This window comes from Mustela nivalis (assembly GCF_964662115.1).
Source record: "Mustela nivalis genome assembly, chromosome: 7".
Lineage (NCBI taxonomy): Eukaryota > Metazoa > Chordata > Mammalia > Carnivora > Mustelidae > Mustela > Mustela nivalis.
This window is the reverse complement of record NC_139026.1, coordinates 89,072,827-89,088,098: the sequence shown is the minus strand read 5'-3', so window position 1 is coordinate 89,088,098 and position 15,272 is coordinate 89,072,827. Positions and strand designations below refer to the sequence as shown.

The window sequence follows — 15,272 nt, the reverse complement described above, 5'->3', positions numbered from 1 at the left end:
ACACTTGGCAGCAGCTGGTAACTAAACTCTTACCAGGTCTTTGTTTCTGACTGTGCTCCCCTTCTTGCTGGAGTGGGAAGGTAGACAGAAAGTATCAGGGAAGGTGCAGCCTGCAGGATGGTTCAACACTGTCATGGCAAACACCGCCCACTTTTCAGACTCTGTTATTTGTGCTTAGCTGACGCAGTTCCAGAATTGAGGAGGTGTCTAGCTCAACGCCTTGTGCTGGCCCAGCATAGCTCAACCTCTAGGGCAAAAATCTGCCTCTCCACTGTATCCTTATTCCCTCCTTGAAGGCTTCTTCCAACCCAAAGAGATCTACCTCTTTCAACTTAGCACTTCCCATCTGTGCTGTTATTAAGTTTTAATTTTATTAATTCTTGAAGAAGTAATGTCATCAGGGCTCAAAGTGCAAAAGGGTGTTCGGTGAGAGCTCTTTTTCCTGCTCCCATCTTCTCCTTGGACAGGTGCTACCTGGAGCCAGCGCTAGCAGTTCTTATTCTCCAACTAGATTTTAAACTCTCTTAGGAAAAGGAATTCTCTCCTATTGCTCCCTGTCCCTCTGTGTCCCAGCTGTTCTCCCACCCCATCACCCATGGGACTTTTCCTAGCACCATATCCTCCCTCCTGATCCACACCACTACTATCTTGGGTCAGGCACACCCCCCACCCAACCCCTCTCCATTAGCCATCCAGTTGCCAGTCCGATCCATCTCCTAGACACCCTCCACCAGCTGGCCTACTGTCTTCCTGTAATGCTGGGCTCTGGCTAAGCTTTTGTTGCTCCCATACCTCAGGTCAAGGCAAACTCCTTGGCATGATGACCCAGTTGCAGCCACCTCTCCAGGCCCGTCCTCAGCAATTCCTGTCTTCATGCTCCCACCATACCAAACCACGGGCAGTTCTCTGCTTGGCCGTGCTATCTCCTGCCTCTAGACCTTAGTCTGTGCCATTCCCTCTGCCTGAAATGCACTCACCTTGCCTGGCCAGCTCCTTCCTGTGGGTGAGTGCTCAGGTCAGGCACCTCCCACCGAGGGACTTCTTCACTGCCAACACTCTTCTGCACTTGTTGAGTTTTCTGTGTCCTCTCTTCCTGGGCATCAAGGATGCCTGTCTCCCTAGGAGATTTCCATTTAAAAATCTGACTTCCCCGGGGCACCTGGGTGGCTCAGACATCAGGCATCTGCCTTTGGCTCAGGTCATGATCCCAGGGTCCTGGGATTCAGCCCCACATGGGGATCCCTGCTCCACAGGAAGCCTGCTTCTCCCTCTCTCACTCCCCCACTTGTGTTCCCTCTCTCACTGTCTCTCTCTCTGTCAAATGGATAAAGAAAATCTTAAATAAACACATAAATAAATAAATAAAATTTGACTTCTCAGGTCAATTATACTCCAATTAAAAAAAATCTGACTTTTCCAATTGAGTCTATGGTCCTTGAGGGCTGTACTTGCTCATCTCTGTCTACTCCCCTTGTGATAAGGAAAACAAGTTTTGAGAAAGACAACTTTGTTCTTCGGAGTTGCTGCCTTGGCATTTTATCAAGTATGATCATCCTACTCACATCTAGAGTCTGGACGTTTCAATAAGGACTTGAGTTTAGAACACCTGCCAAAAGTTCCCACTTCGCTTTTAGCGGGGCACCTTTTTAAAATAATCACTTAGGAGTTAAGCCCAAGCAAAGTTACTGACCTCTGTCCCAATCACCTTTGAGTATAGGTGCTCTCTGTCTCCCGCTTGCAGGTGGCCCCAAACTGAGGACAGCCTTTCCCCCGGCTCATTGCGCCCCCTCCCTTCTGGGACTGGTAAGTACAAATCAGTCTTGTACCTCTGCTTCTTCCTTTGTGTGGGTGTGTTGAAACTGGGCCTTCAAGTCAGAATGACCCCATGGGTTTCACTTCCCCTAAGTGGGACATCAGATGCTGGGGGAGCGACCTGCCAATCCCGTGGGGGTGGCTTGTGCCTCCTTGCTCAGCAGGTCATAACCTGAATATTCTTAATTCTGTATATAAGCTCCCACTTAACACACCTGTCTGGCAGAGTACCTGGCACGTAGCAGGTGTTCCCAGTGCTAGCAGAACGAACACATTTCCTCTCCCGACTCCTGATACAAAATAGTGGCTCAGAGAGATTTTGTTTTGACTTTTGATAATGCTACTGAATCCACTGTTATAAAAGAAAACCCTATGTCTAGCCCTGTTCCCTCTTGAGATCACAGTGGGCCCATCTCCCCCAGATCCAAGTGACTCCAGACACCAGGCTTCTCTCCACAGGCAGGAAGGAGCTTGCGTGTTTAAATGACAGCATTAAGTAACTCAACCGGCATTACTTTTAAACAAGACATGCCACCAGTAATGAATGTGGCTTTGGCCAAGGACCAGGTACTCGAGGATAATTGCTGGGAAGCTGAGCAGGGATTTATTAATTATAATAATAGGAATAATTGATAGCATTTATCAAGGGCTTATTATGTGCCCAGCACGCTGCTGAGTATTTTGCAGACGTCATCTCTGATTTTACCTCACTGTAACCCTGTGCATTAAGTATTTGTTACCCCCACTTTCTAGAGGAGGAAATGGAGCCTTAGAAAGATGACCTGCTCTGTCCCAGGGACACACAGATGCTAACAATGGAAACTAACACTTTTTGAGAAATTACTATGTACACAGACTGCTAAAGTTTTTCCATGAATTATTTCATTGAGCTTTAATCCTTACAACAACCCTAAGAGTAGATGCTATTGTTACTAGAACGGGCAAAACTGGGATTTGTACCCAGGTGTCTTGCCACCAACATCTAGTGTTTAACCAATAAGCTTTATTCTTCCAGGGGCGCCTGGGTGGCTCAGTTGGTTTAGTGTCTGCCTTCAGCTCAGGTCGTAATCCCAGGGTCCTGGGATCAAGTCCCGAAATGGGCTCCCTGCTCAGTGGGCTCCCTGCTCAGTGGGGAGCCTGCTTCTCCCTCTGCCGTTGCCTCTCCCCCTTGACCCCCACGTGCACACACACTCTCTCTCACATAAATAAATAAAAGCTTTAACAAAAAAAAAAAAAAAAAAAAAGCACCTTATGCTCCCAGAGTTCTCCACAGAAAGTTTTGCACTCGTCCTTTGAGCTATGCGACTATGGGCCTAAGGGTAGAAGCTGGTGAACACGTAATCCCATTTCTGCCTGAAAGATGTTGTCATAGAACCTCAGGTATTTTTTTTTCTTTAATTAAATATGAGTAGATAGAGAAAAATATTTGCAAAATACATGTAAGGGTGTAGAGAATACCATTTCCACCAGCCACCGCCATTCCCACACATTTTCTTCCCTCCCCAGAAATTTTGGTTTTATTATTCCTTCAGGGTTTCCCCACCGCCTTCATTTTTCTTTATAGCTTGACCACCCATTCATTTTTGTGTTCAAAAACAGTATCATTAGTTTCCCAGTTTTCTGAATTTTCTGCAAGTGGGTGCATCCTGTTTGTATCTTTTTTTTTTTAATTTTTATTTATTTATTTGACAGAGATCACAAGTAGGCAGAGAGACAGGCAGAGAGAGAGGAAGGGAAGCGGGCTCTCTGCTCAGCAGGGATTTGTACCCAGGTGTCTTGCCACCAACATCTAGTGTTTAACCAATAAGCTTTATTGTGGGGCTCGATCCCAGGACCCCGAGATCATGACCTGAGCTGAAGGCAGAGGCTTTAACCCACTGAGCCACCCAGGCGCCCCATCCTGTTTGTATCTTGCTGTGGCCTCCTGTCTGGTCCTGGCGACTGTCCCATGCAGCTGCTTGTCAAGGTAGCTCATGCTTTGTCACTGCTGTAGAGTTCTCCGTGCTGTGGGTATTTCTCACTTGTTCATTCTGTCGGTGGACATGGAGTGTTTCTAACTTGGACTGTTGCAGTTGGCGCTGCTCAGAGCTTTCCTGTACGCGCCTCCTGGCTCATAGATCCAGGAGTTTCTCTGGGATATAAAACTGGGCGTAAAATTGCAGGGTCATTGGGTGTGTATTTTTTTTTCTTCTTCATAATTTTTCTAAAAGATTTGTTTATTTGGGAGGCTCAGTGCGTTAAAGCCTCTGCCTTCGGCTCAGGTCGTGATCCCAGGGTCCTGGGATCGAGCCCCACATCTGGCTCTCTGCTCCGCAGGGAGCCTGCTTCCTCTTCTCTCTCTCTCTCTGCCTGTGTCTCTGCCTACTTGTGATCTCTGTCTGTCAAATAAATAAGTAAAATCTTTTTTTTTTTAAGATTTGTTTATTTGTTATTTGAGAGAGAGAGAGCAGGGAAAGGGGCAGAGGGAGAGAGAATTCCAAGCAGGCTCCCCACAGAGCATGGAGCCCAACCCGGGACTCCATCCGGGGACCCTGAGATCATGATCTGAGCCGAAACCAAGAGGCAGAGGCTTAACCGACTGCACCACCCAGGCACCCCTGGGTGGGCACATTTTAAAATTTTGCTTGATAATGTCACATTATTTCCCAAAGCCGTTATGTCGATTAAACCTCTTCACACAGAGTTTCGGCATTTGGTAATCCCAGATCCGTGGGTGTCAGTCTCAGAGTAGGAGAGCAATGCTGAGTCTGGTTCCTCATCTTGTGGCTAGAAAAAACTGAGGCACAGAAGAGTGATGTGATGGGGCCGAGGTGTGGTCACCATTCAGGGACAGAGCCGGGACTCAAACCCCAAGCCCCCAGAGTCCCTCCACACTGCTGCCTTGGCTCATTTCTCTCTCTCCTCTTCCCTTCTCAGGCTGAGGCCCCAAGGAGTGGCTGCTACAACCTATCGAGCTATTTCCAGGGTTGGGCACAGCACTCGGGCTGACCCGGCCAGGGTCCCCTTTGGGCCCTGAGGATGCGGCTTTTCCGCAGACGCCACATGCCCCTGCGCCTGGCCATGGTGGGCAGTGCCTTTGTGCTCTTCCTCTTCATCCTGCACAGGGATGTGAGTAGCACGGAGCAGGCCACTGAGAAACCGTGGCTGAAGTCCTTGGTGAGCCAGAAGGATCACGTGCTGGACCTCATGCTGGGGGCCGTGAACAACCTTCGAGATTCGATGCCCAAGCTCCAGATCAGGGCTCCCGAGCCCCAGGAGACGCCCGTCTCCACAAACCAGTCCTGCCTGCCTGGGTTCTACACTCCAGCTGAGCTGAAGCCCTTCTGGGAACGGCCACCCCAGGATCCCAATAGCCCTGGGGCAGATGGGAAGGCATTTCAGAAGGACAAGTGGACACGCCTGGAGACCCAGGAAAAGGAAGAAGGCTATAAGAAGCACTGTTTCAATGCCTTTGCCAGTGACCGGATTTCCCTGCAGAGGGCCCTGGGGCCAGACACTCGACCCCCTGAGTAAGTAGCCCCCAGAATCCTGGGGGGAGGCCAGGGTTCTGCCCTAGGTGTGGCTGGTGCGGTCATGGCCATGGGCCAAATGCCAGGTAGAGAGCTGCTGGTGATTGTATGATATGGGCAAGGATTTCCTCTAAGCCCTCCCTTCTTTTCCTGACCAGTGCCCTTATCCTCGGCCTTGGTATTGTGGTCAGGCCAGAGGCCCAGGGAGACCATGACAGTAAAATGACCAAGGTGATAGGATACAGAAGGAGGAGTTCAGGTCCCAGGACCTGGCACCAGGGTAAATGGGAGGGATGATTCCAGATTGCAGACTCGATGGCCCGCCCTCTGCAGAGGCCTGCCCAAGAAGAGCCTGTGGGACTCTGCCATTGAGCTGTTGAGAAAGGGCTGTTTCCGGACAGGAGCCTGGATAGTCAGGACCATCCCTCCACCTCCTGGCTTCCCTCTGTGAAGGGCCACAGAACCAGGAATTCACTCCAGCCTCCATGTGGAGCCATTTTTACTTACCGCCCCGGGCAGTGAACCAACACAGAGATCTCTGAGCTCCAAGCCTCACTCTGAGGCTGCCATGGCCTGCTCACGTTGTCCTCAAGTCATAGATTTTGTCTGTCCCAGCTCAAGAGTTAGATCCTTTCTCGCCTTTTCTCACATGGCAACCCCTTTCTTGAGTTCACGAGTACTTAGTGCTGGAACCTAGGGGTCCTCAGACTTGGACCAAGTATCAAAGTCCTAGATGGAGGGGCCACTCGGAGTTCTCAAGAGCTCCTCAGCAGGGAGGGGTGTCAGGCAGGAGGGCAGCCAGGGGAGGAAGTTGGGGAATCATTTCTGGAGGATTCGTAAGAAATCTGACAGCAGAGGGGGGATAAGAAAGGCCGTCAGGGGGTGCGTGGGTGGCTCAGTCAGTTAAACACCTGCCTTCAGCTCAGGTCAGGGTTCCAGGTCCTGGGATGGAGACCCTCATCCGCATTCGACTCCCTGCTCAGCGGGAAGCCTGCTTCTCCCTCTCCCTCTGCCGCTCCCCCTGCTTCTTCTTCTTTCTCTCTCTCTCTAACAAGTAAAATAAAATCTTAAAAAGAAGAGAGAGGGAAAAAAATAGACTGTCAGCCCAAATGATTCCCTGAGGTCTAGGATTCTCAGCATCTTACCCCCAGCCAAGGCGGAGTGTCAAGAGTGTGGCGGTGTGGCCACCTCCTCAGGGTAGCTGGAGCCGATGAAGACACAGAAAAGGTCACAGGAAATCGTGTGTGATGATAGTATCAGATTACAGGGAATTAATGAGGAAATGGGTTAGAGAAGCACTGTAAATTGTAAAGAAAAGAGCCTTTTTCTCTCCTGGAGTACGGAAATTGTAGTCACTTTTCTCAGATGTCAAATTTGCCCTTTATTACATCCCTTTGGGGACCTCCAGATTGGATTACACTTTCTGCAGCGCACACATTACTGAGGAAGAGAGAGTCAGCCCTGGGAACTCCTGGAGCAGACAAGAGAAGTCAAGGGGAGGGCAAGGGAGCCCTCTGCCTCAAGCTGGGGCACGGAGCTAGCGGTGGGGCAGACGGGGTTTGGAATGGGTTCGCTAGGACCTGTGCAGACGCTCAGGGTTGGTGGAAGATCAGAGTGAGCCAGGAACAGGGAGCAGCTCCTCCCAGCCGCATGGGAGAGCAGAGGACAGTGATGGCAACCTGTGGACAGGGCCCTCGTACCCCCGGAGCTCCTGAGGACCTGGAGAGCTGTATCAATGCTTCCATCCTCCTAGATGTGTCGACCAGAAGTTCCGCCGCTGCCCTCCACTGCCCACCACCAGCGTCATCATCGTGTTTCACAACGAGGCCTGGTCCACACTGCTGCGAACTGTGTACAGTGTGCTGCACACTGCCCCTGCCATCCTGCTGAAGGAGATCATACTGGTGGATGACGCCAGCACTGATGGTGAGGCTGGAGGGGGCCCCGGTGGGGGAGCCATTGTCTCCCCTGGTACTCCGGAAGGAGGGCGGGTCCTCTGGGGAGAGTACGCACCCCCACTACCTGTGGCCTGGTACCACTGCTCATTATAAAGGCCAGGAGCAGGGAGAAGGAAAGTAGGGAGAGGAAGGTAGGAGCAGGGGCCACATAGACCACATTCCCAGAGCCGAATCTTATTCCCATGTCAGCCGGTGAGCTCCCAAAGCTTTGCAGTTCTGGTTTCTGAGACTCTTAGAGCTGCCCAGCGCAACCCCCCGTCAGAAATAGTGGGAGAAGGCAGGCCAGTGGGTGGCGATGCGCCTTCTTCTCCATTTCCTACCTGCTAGAGCACTCTTCTGCTCTCGGAAGAGTCTGCCTCAGAAGATCTCTTTGCTGTAGTTGGTGAGAGGTAAATGAAGTTGCTACCCAAGCTTCCACCCTTTAAAGAAATTCCACAAATTTCTACTGAATACCCCACCTGGCATCGACCTAGGTGGAGGGGATACCATGACAAATGACAAATGGGACAGAGCTGCCCTGTAAAGGCCAACAACGTGCATAGGTCAGAGGGCCGCTTACGACACCCAGGAACTCAAACCCTAGCCCTGACTCTTCCGAGCTCTGTGACCTTGGGCAAGATCCTTACCCTCTCTGAACCTCAGCTTCCTCTTCTGAAAATGAAGACAACTGACCCCCTCACATGATGGGCGAGGGCTCAGAAATGGGGATAAAGGGAATAATTCACACGCCACGGAGTACTTAGCATTGAGTAAGTGCTCCATTAGCATTTGTTCCAATTTATTCTTTGTATGGGAGCGATGCACCGGCAGGGTCCCTAGCCAGGTGTTATTTCTGCGTGGTGTGCCCAGGGTGACCCACGGTGGCTGCCGGATGGAAGCACGCTTGTCTGGGGGAGAGAAGAGGCTCACCAGGGCATTCCCAGAGGAGAGAATGGCACAAGCAGAGTTCTAGAGACATAGGTGTGTTTGTGAACTATTGAGAGGTTGGATTCGAATGAAGCTGAGGTTTGTTGTAGGAAATGACACTAAAAAGATGTTGAATTGAAATTCACACCGTGCTCAGAGTATTTATTGAGGACAAAAGTGAGTCATTGAAGGTGTTTAAGCTGGAGAATGATCTTGTCTCAGAAGGGTGGCAGCTCTGGGAGAGGGTGAATATCAGGAAGGGAGGCAGAGGACCCCAACTCTGGAGAGGAAGTTCTTGGAGTCACCCGAGAGTGGGACAGTGGGCCAGAACAGGGGCAGGGGCCGTGGGACCAATGCATTCCCCTTAGGCTTGGCACGGCCTTCTCCTTGTAGCACATGGCATCTGTGTCTCCCCTGGCATATCCTCCGGGGCCTGTGCTCCCTTCTCAAGGGCAGGACCTGACCCCACACTTCCCAGTGTATGCCCCGAGGCCCCTCCAGTGTCCTGCTACCTTCTGACCTTCCCCAGTCTCCCTCCTGCCCTAGAGTAAGGCTGATGCCGGAACAATAGAATGGGGCGAGGCAAGGGGTGGAAGGAGGAGCTGAGTGTGAGAACCATGTCTTCAGGGTGGTCACATTTCCCCCGGGGAGAAGAGACACCCAGCAGGACCACTTACAGAGCAAGGGCAAATCAGCATCAGGGATGCAATCATAGGGTCTGTGGATAAGGAGCTAGAGATTGGTCTTCTGGAAGGGACGAACAGAGAGTTTGCCAGACATGGGAGGGGCGTGGGAGGGCCCTGCAGGGAATCTCAGTAGCAATGGGATGGTTGGAATGAGAGCAAGGGTATCAGCTGTCCTTCCTCTCAAACTGGGTTCTCTGGAGACCCTTCTCCCCGCAGATCTTGGCTGCCCACCTGGGCGATGGGAGTTCTAAACTGTTTCAGCTTGCCACCCGTCAGAATTTTGAGCATCCGAAAGGGAGAGGTCTTCTGACCAGGCAAGACAAGTGACATAAGGCCAGGCCGGCATGGGTGGCCTCTCAAGGGCACGGCAGCCTGTGCCTAGTGGGATGGACTTGGCAGTGGCCTCCACGGCTCCTCCAAAGGGCCTGCCCCTAGCCAGCCCCCAGACATGTGCTTCCATTCTCTCTGGCTCTCTGAGAGCCAGTTCTAGTTACCCTCAGTCACCTGCCTAAAAAAACCTAAAGCAGGCCTTCCAATTCTCCTTCCTATTCTTCTGCAGCCTGGCCTCTTTGAGAATCTGTTACAACTCTGGTCCCTCCCTAGAAGAGTGTACACTTGTTACACCAAGGTGCACACACCTACGTTTTTTGCATGTAATTCCAGGGGATTTGTTGACCCTATGATAACCCCGCCTCGAGACCTTTCGGACCCTAGAGGTGTTTCAGTAGTGGTCAGTTCCTTGGGGGAAAGGGGAAAAACTCAGATCCGTGGCCAGAAATTGCCGTGGTCCACAGCGGGATAAAATTGCCCGCATGTTTGACCGTTGGATCCGATTAACCGGCTCCCATTACGCATAAAACAAGGGCTGTGTCTCTGCGGAAACACAATGTCCACGCTCTTGTGCCCTCCTCCCCTGGTGCCCAGCAGTAGAGGTATGACCATGAGGACACAGACGTTTGATACTGGCCTGAGAGGCCTGGTGCCAGGCTGGGGATCTTTCTCTTTCCCCCTTTGGAGTCCGAAGCCCAGGCACAGATTTCATTCCTGCATGGCCCATTCAGCAGCCTGGTACGCTTCTAGTCTGGCACACTCTTCGAACTTCTCGAAACTGACCCTTGAGGCCCACCGGTCCACCGTGCCCCCAACAGGGTGTCCCGGTGTTGAAAGCCCTTCCCAGCCCCTTGGGGAGTCTGAGGGGGAGGGAAGCTAGACCTCCCTCCTGTGGGAGTTTGCTAGATGGATGGAAGGAAATCAGATACACCTGCGACCCAGAGAGTCAGGAAGTGAACAGGATCCTCAGTGAGCAAGTTCCTCAGGGAGAGAGGGGTGAGGAGGAGGTGGTGGCCACTGGGGGGGGGAGGGGGGGCGGTGCTGTAGGAAGGGAAGGAGGGAAGGGCAGCCCTAAGGACACGCACTGTGAAACCCAGGGAGGAGACCTTTTGGGGAGCACTTGGGATTAACTCAAGATTTCCATGCCCCCCCCTTCCATCTCCCCATGCTGCTCAGAATTGGAGTGACAGGTCCTCTCGTGGCCTCCTAAACTCTTAGTAATACAGGTCGGGAACTGTTCAAAGCCTCTAATTTTAGCTGAATTACAACCTCCAGGGTGGATTTCAACAGGTAAAGTTGCTTTATCACTTCTCTCTCCTACCTCCGTACATGTTTTATAATATAAGAAGGCCTCTCGATTGTAACTCTGGGTACCAGATTTTCCAGGAAAGCTTCCATTCTGCTGATTCCTTCTGTTTCTGCCCATAGAGAAATTCCATTTCCACATGTTAATTGCATCTGCCTGTCTCCTCCTTAAACCTGTGATGAGGGAGCAGGAGGCTGGCTGAGGACAAAGCAAAAGCTGGCGCCTTGCACCCCCTCTTCACCCTTTCCCCTCCATAAGTGTAGCATCCCTCAGGCAGCCCTGACTGCCATGAACAATAAGCAAATAGTTAACTTGCAGAGCTCACAATCCTGCTAGACAGGAGTCTCCCTTGGCTTACAAATGTTCTAAATCTCACTAACAAAGACGATTGATAGCAGGATTGTGACACCCCACCAAAAAGTCTCCCAAAGATCTTAATGTTAATGGCTGGTCTAAAGACAACATTGATCCAGCAGCAAGGGCAAGGCCTCCGGCAGGCCTGGAACATCCTGGCACCTTGTAGGCCCTCTTTAGCATATGAAAACTCCACTGAAACCTCCCTTCCCCTCACCTTCCCCCAACAGCAGGGTACATAACCTGCCATCCCTCACAACCCGGGGCAGCAGCTCTTCCTGTCCCCGTGCTTTAATAAACCACCATTTTGCACCAAAGATGTCTCAAGAATTCTTTCTTGGTCATCGGCTCCGGACCTCAGCCCACTGAACCTCACCTAGGTTCTAGAACTTCATCACCTGGAAGTGGAAAGTGGCCGACAAGGAATCTTGATTTAAGTTTGAAAATTCGGCCCCGTGTTCGTATGTTCTATCTGGACCAGTGAATCGTAGAACATTCCCAAAGGGTGTCATACTTGTTTATTTCTCCTTTTATCCTTCCAAATGGATTAATCAAGAAAAAATTTCCCAGTTGCAGTTAGATTCAAGGCTGAAAAGAACACAGATGGGCATGAAAACAGAATAAACACAAACAAAACAGGAAAAATGAGTGAGGAAGTCCTGCCTACAAGAAAGGCTTTTCTGTTGTTCTTTTCTAGCTTTTTCCGGAAGCCAAGGAAGAGAAGGGGGAGCCCCAAGAGAAGAGTAAACAAAAGCAGGCGTTCACTGATTTGCTTAATAAGTATTCTTTTTTAGTTACCTAAAGGGCACCACACCCTGGGCCGGCCTCTGGGGCTACAGCAGTGAACCTGCTGGGCAAGGTCTCTGTCTTCATACAGTTTACTTTTTTAATGGAAAAGACAAAATATATAATTTCAGATAATAAGTGCTCTGAAGAAATTAGAGGAAAAAGAAAAAGAATGCAGGATGCAGGATGATGGGCTAGTGAGTAATCAGGGAGCTGCTGTAGTCATGGTAACCAGGAAAGGCTTCTCTAGCTGGTCGCTGCTAAGTGGAAAGCCCCTGAGGTTAGGTGTGTTAATGGGGCAGAAATAAGGCAGCGAGGCTGTAGCGAGCAAACAGACAAAAAGACCACTGGTACAAAGTGAGTTGAAGAGATGAGCAAAACTGAATCCAAGACCTTTGTAAGCAGTGGTCAGTGTTTGGATTTTCCCTGTGTGTGTATCTGTGTGTGGTAAAATAGGCATAACATAAAATTTACCATCTTAACCATTTTTAAGCGTGCCCTTCGGTGACATTTAATACCTTCAAATTGTTGTGAAACCATCCATCATCACCAGAACTCCCTCATCTTCCCAAACTGAAACTCTGTACCTTTTAAACAATGACTCCCTCTTCCCTCCTTTTCCCCAGCCCCTGTCAACCCCATTCTACTTTCCTGTCTCTATGAATTTGACTAAGTATCTCATATAAGTGGAATTATTCAGTGTTTGTCCTTTTGTTTCTGGTTTATTCTACTTTACATAATGTCTTCAGTGTCCTCCGACTTTGATTTCAGCTCAAGTCATGATCTCAGGGTTGTAGGATCAAGCCCCACATCAAGCTCTACGCTCAGGTGGGAGTCTGCTTGTCCCTCTTCCTCTGCTCCTCCCCCCACTCATGCTTGCTCTCTCTTGCTCTCTTTAAAATGAATAAATAAAATCTTTGGATTCCACATATGAGAGAAATCATATTTATCTTTCTCTGACTGACTTACCTCACTTGGCATTATACCCTCTAACTCCAGCTGTGTTGTCGTGAATGGCAAGATCTCATTATTTTTCGTGGCTGAGTAATATTCCATTGTATATATACACCACATCTTCTTTATGCATTCATCAATTGATGGACACTGAGGTTGCTTTCATATGTTGGATGTTATAAATAATGCTGCAATGGGGCGCCTGGGTGGCTCAGTGGGTTAAGCCGCTGGCTCAGGTCATGATCTCAGGGTCCTGGGATCGAGTCCCGCTTCGGGCTCTCTACTCAGCAGGGAGCCTGCTTCCTCATCTCTCTCTCTCTCTGCCTGCCTCTCTGCCTACTTGTGATCTCTCTCTGTCAAGTAAATAAATAAAATCCTTTAAAAAATAATAATAATGCTGCAATGTACAGAGGGGTGCATATATCTTTTCAAATAAGATTTTTTGTTTTCTTCAGGTAGGTATTCAGAAATGGAATTGATGGATTGTTTGGTACTTCTATTTTTAGTTTTTTGAGGAACCTCCATACTGTTTTCCACAGTGGCAGCCTCAATGTACATTCCCACCAACAGTGCACAGGTTTCCCTTTTCTCCACATCCTCTACCAGCACTTATTTCTTGTCTTTTTGATACTAGCCATTATGACAGGTGTGAGGTAATATCTCATTGTGGTTTTGATTGGCATTTTCCTGATGATGAGTGATGTTGCGCATCTTTTATTCATGGGTCTGTTGGCCATCTGGATGTCTTTTTTTTTTTTTTTAAGATTTTATTTATTTATTTGACAAAGACAGTGAGAGAGGGAACACAAGCAGGGGGAGTGGTAGAGAGAGCGGGAAAAGCAGGCCTCCTGCCAAGCAGGGAGCCTGATATGGGGCTCGATCTCAGAACCCTGGGATCATGACCTGAGCCAAATACAGACACTTAACGACTGAGCCACCCAGGCACCCCTGATGAGGGCTTTAGTCGTCGGCTCCGAACCTCCTCACCCCACCGAACCTGACTTAGGTCCTGGGACTTCATCACCCCCATCTGTATGTCTTCTTTAGAAAATTGTCTATTCAGGTCATTGGCCCATTTTTTAATCAGATTATTTGGTTTTTGGTGTTGAGTTGTATGAGTTCTTTACATATTTTGGATATTAGCCCTTTATTGGATATATGATTTGCAAATATCATCTCCCTTCCAGTGGGTTGCCTTTTCATTTTGTTGATCGTTTCCTTCTCTGTGTAAAAGCCTTGTGGTTTGTTGTAGTCCCAATTATTTATTTTTGCTTTTGTTTCCCTTGCTTGGGGAGACATATCCAGAAAAAAAATATTGCTGAAGTTGATGTCCAAGAGATTACTGCTTACTTTTTTTCTTTTAAGGAATTTTATAGTTTCAGGTCTTATATTTGGGCCTTTAACAAACCATTTTGAGTTTATTTTTGTGTACAGTGTAATAAAGTGGTCCAGCTTTACCCCTTTGCATGTTGCTATCCAGTTTTCCCTACACCATTTATTAAAGAGACCTTTTTTTTTCCTGCACTGTATATTTTTGCCTCCTTTGTCATAGATTAGCCCTATAGGTACGGGTTTATTCCTGGGCTCTGTATTCTGTTCCGTTGATCTATGTGTCTGTTTTGGGGCTTTGAACACTATGACTTGCAGTTTGAAATCTGTAATTTTGATACCTCTCTCTTTGTTTTTCTTTCTCAAGATTGGTTTGGCTATTTGGGATCTTTTGTGGTTCCACGTGAATTTTGGAACTATTTGTTCTAGTTCTGTGACAAATGCTATTGATATTTGCACTGAATCTGTAGATTGCTTTGGGTAGTAAGGACATTTTAGCAATATTAGCTCTTCCCCTCCAAAGCATGGTATATCTTTCAATTTATTTGTGATTTGCTTATTTATTTATTTGTGATTTATTATTGTGATTTCCATTTATCTGTGATTTATTTCGACAATGTCTTATAGTTTTCAGGTCTTTCACCTCTTTGGTTACATTTATTCCTAAGTATTTTATTCTTTTTTTTTTTTTCTAAGTATTTTATTCTTTAAAAAAAAAAGAGAGAGATTTTGTTTATTATTTATTTATTTATTAGAGAGCACATAAGTACTGGCTGATGGACTGATTGTGGTAGGTGAGAAAAGGGAAGAATCCAGCATGACTTCTGGGTTAAAGCCGCTGGAGGGATGCTGGTACCACATCCTGACTCTGGGAGACTAGAAGCAGGCAGGTTGGGAGGCAATCTGGATCCATTTTGAGCATGTTAGGTTTGTGGTGCTGTTAGACTCCCAAGTGGAGATGGCAAGACCAGGAGAAAAGACCTAGGAGCCACCTGCATATAGATGCTAGTGGGACTGAGTAGTGCGTGTGTGTTCAAGGTCACAGGAGTCTCATAGACGCCAGTCATGAGGAATGGAGCTGGGCCGGGGTTGTTGAACCTGAATTAGGAGGCAAGCGTCTGGGGAACCTAAGAGAGTATAGATGGGCTCACCTGTGTCTCCACAGTCAGCTCCGCTCATATCTTGGACAGATGTCCGGTGGGTCCAAGGGTGTGACAAGAAGGAGAGGCATTCCTTAGGGGAGTTGTCTCACTCCCCTAGAAGGGCGGAGGGCTCATGCTCCGAAGCCCCGGGTCCAGCCTAACCATCTGACACTGGAAGGAAGGCGTGGGAGAAGGGCTTT

At 48.9% G+C, this 15,272-nt stretch overlaps 1 protein-coding gene across 6 annotated transcripts in view; it reads left to right on the top strand.

The window, feature by feature from the left end:
- GALNT6 (polypeptide N-acetylgalactosaminyltransferase 6) overlaps nt 1–15,272 on the top strand; it is a 35,692-nt gene that overhangs the window by 7,323 nt on the left and 13,097 nt on the right. For 5 of the 6 annotated variants that reach the window (XM_082741364.1, XM_082741362.1, XM_082741363.1 and 2 more), the window contains 3 exons: nt 1,718–1,803; nt 4,729–5,321; nt 7,075–7,247. In XM_082741364.1, the coding sequence (XP_082597490.1) occupies nt 4,831–5,321; nt 7,075–7,247 (664 nt within the window). In that variant the 5' untranslated portion in view covers nt 1,718–1,803; nt 4,729–4,830. The remainder of the gene's footprint in view (nt 1–1,717; nt 1,804–4,728; nt 5,322–7,074; nt 7,248–15,272) is intronic. The other variant, XM_082741367.1, reaches the window with a different exon arrangement.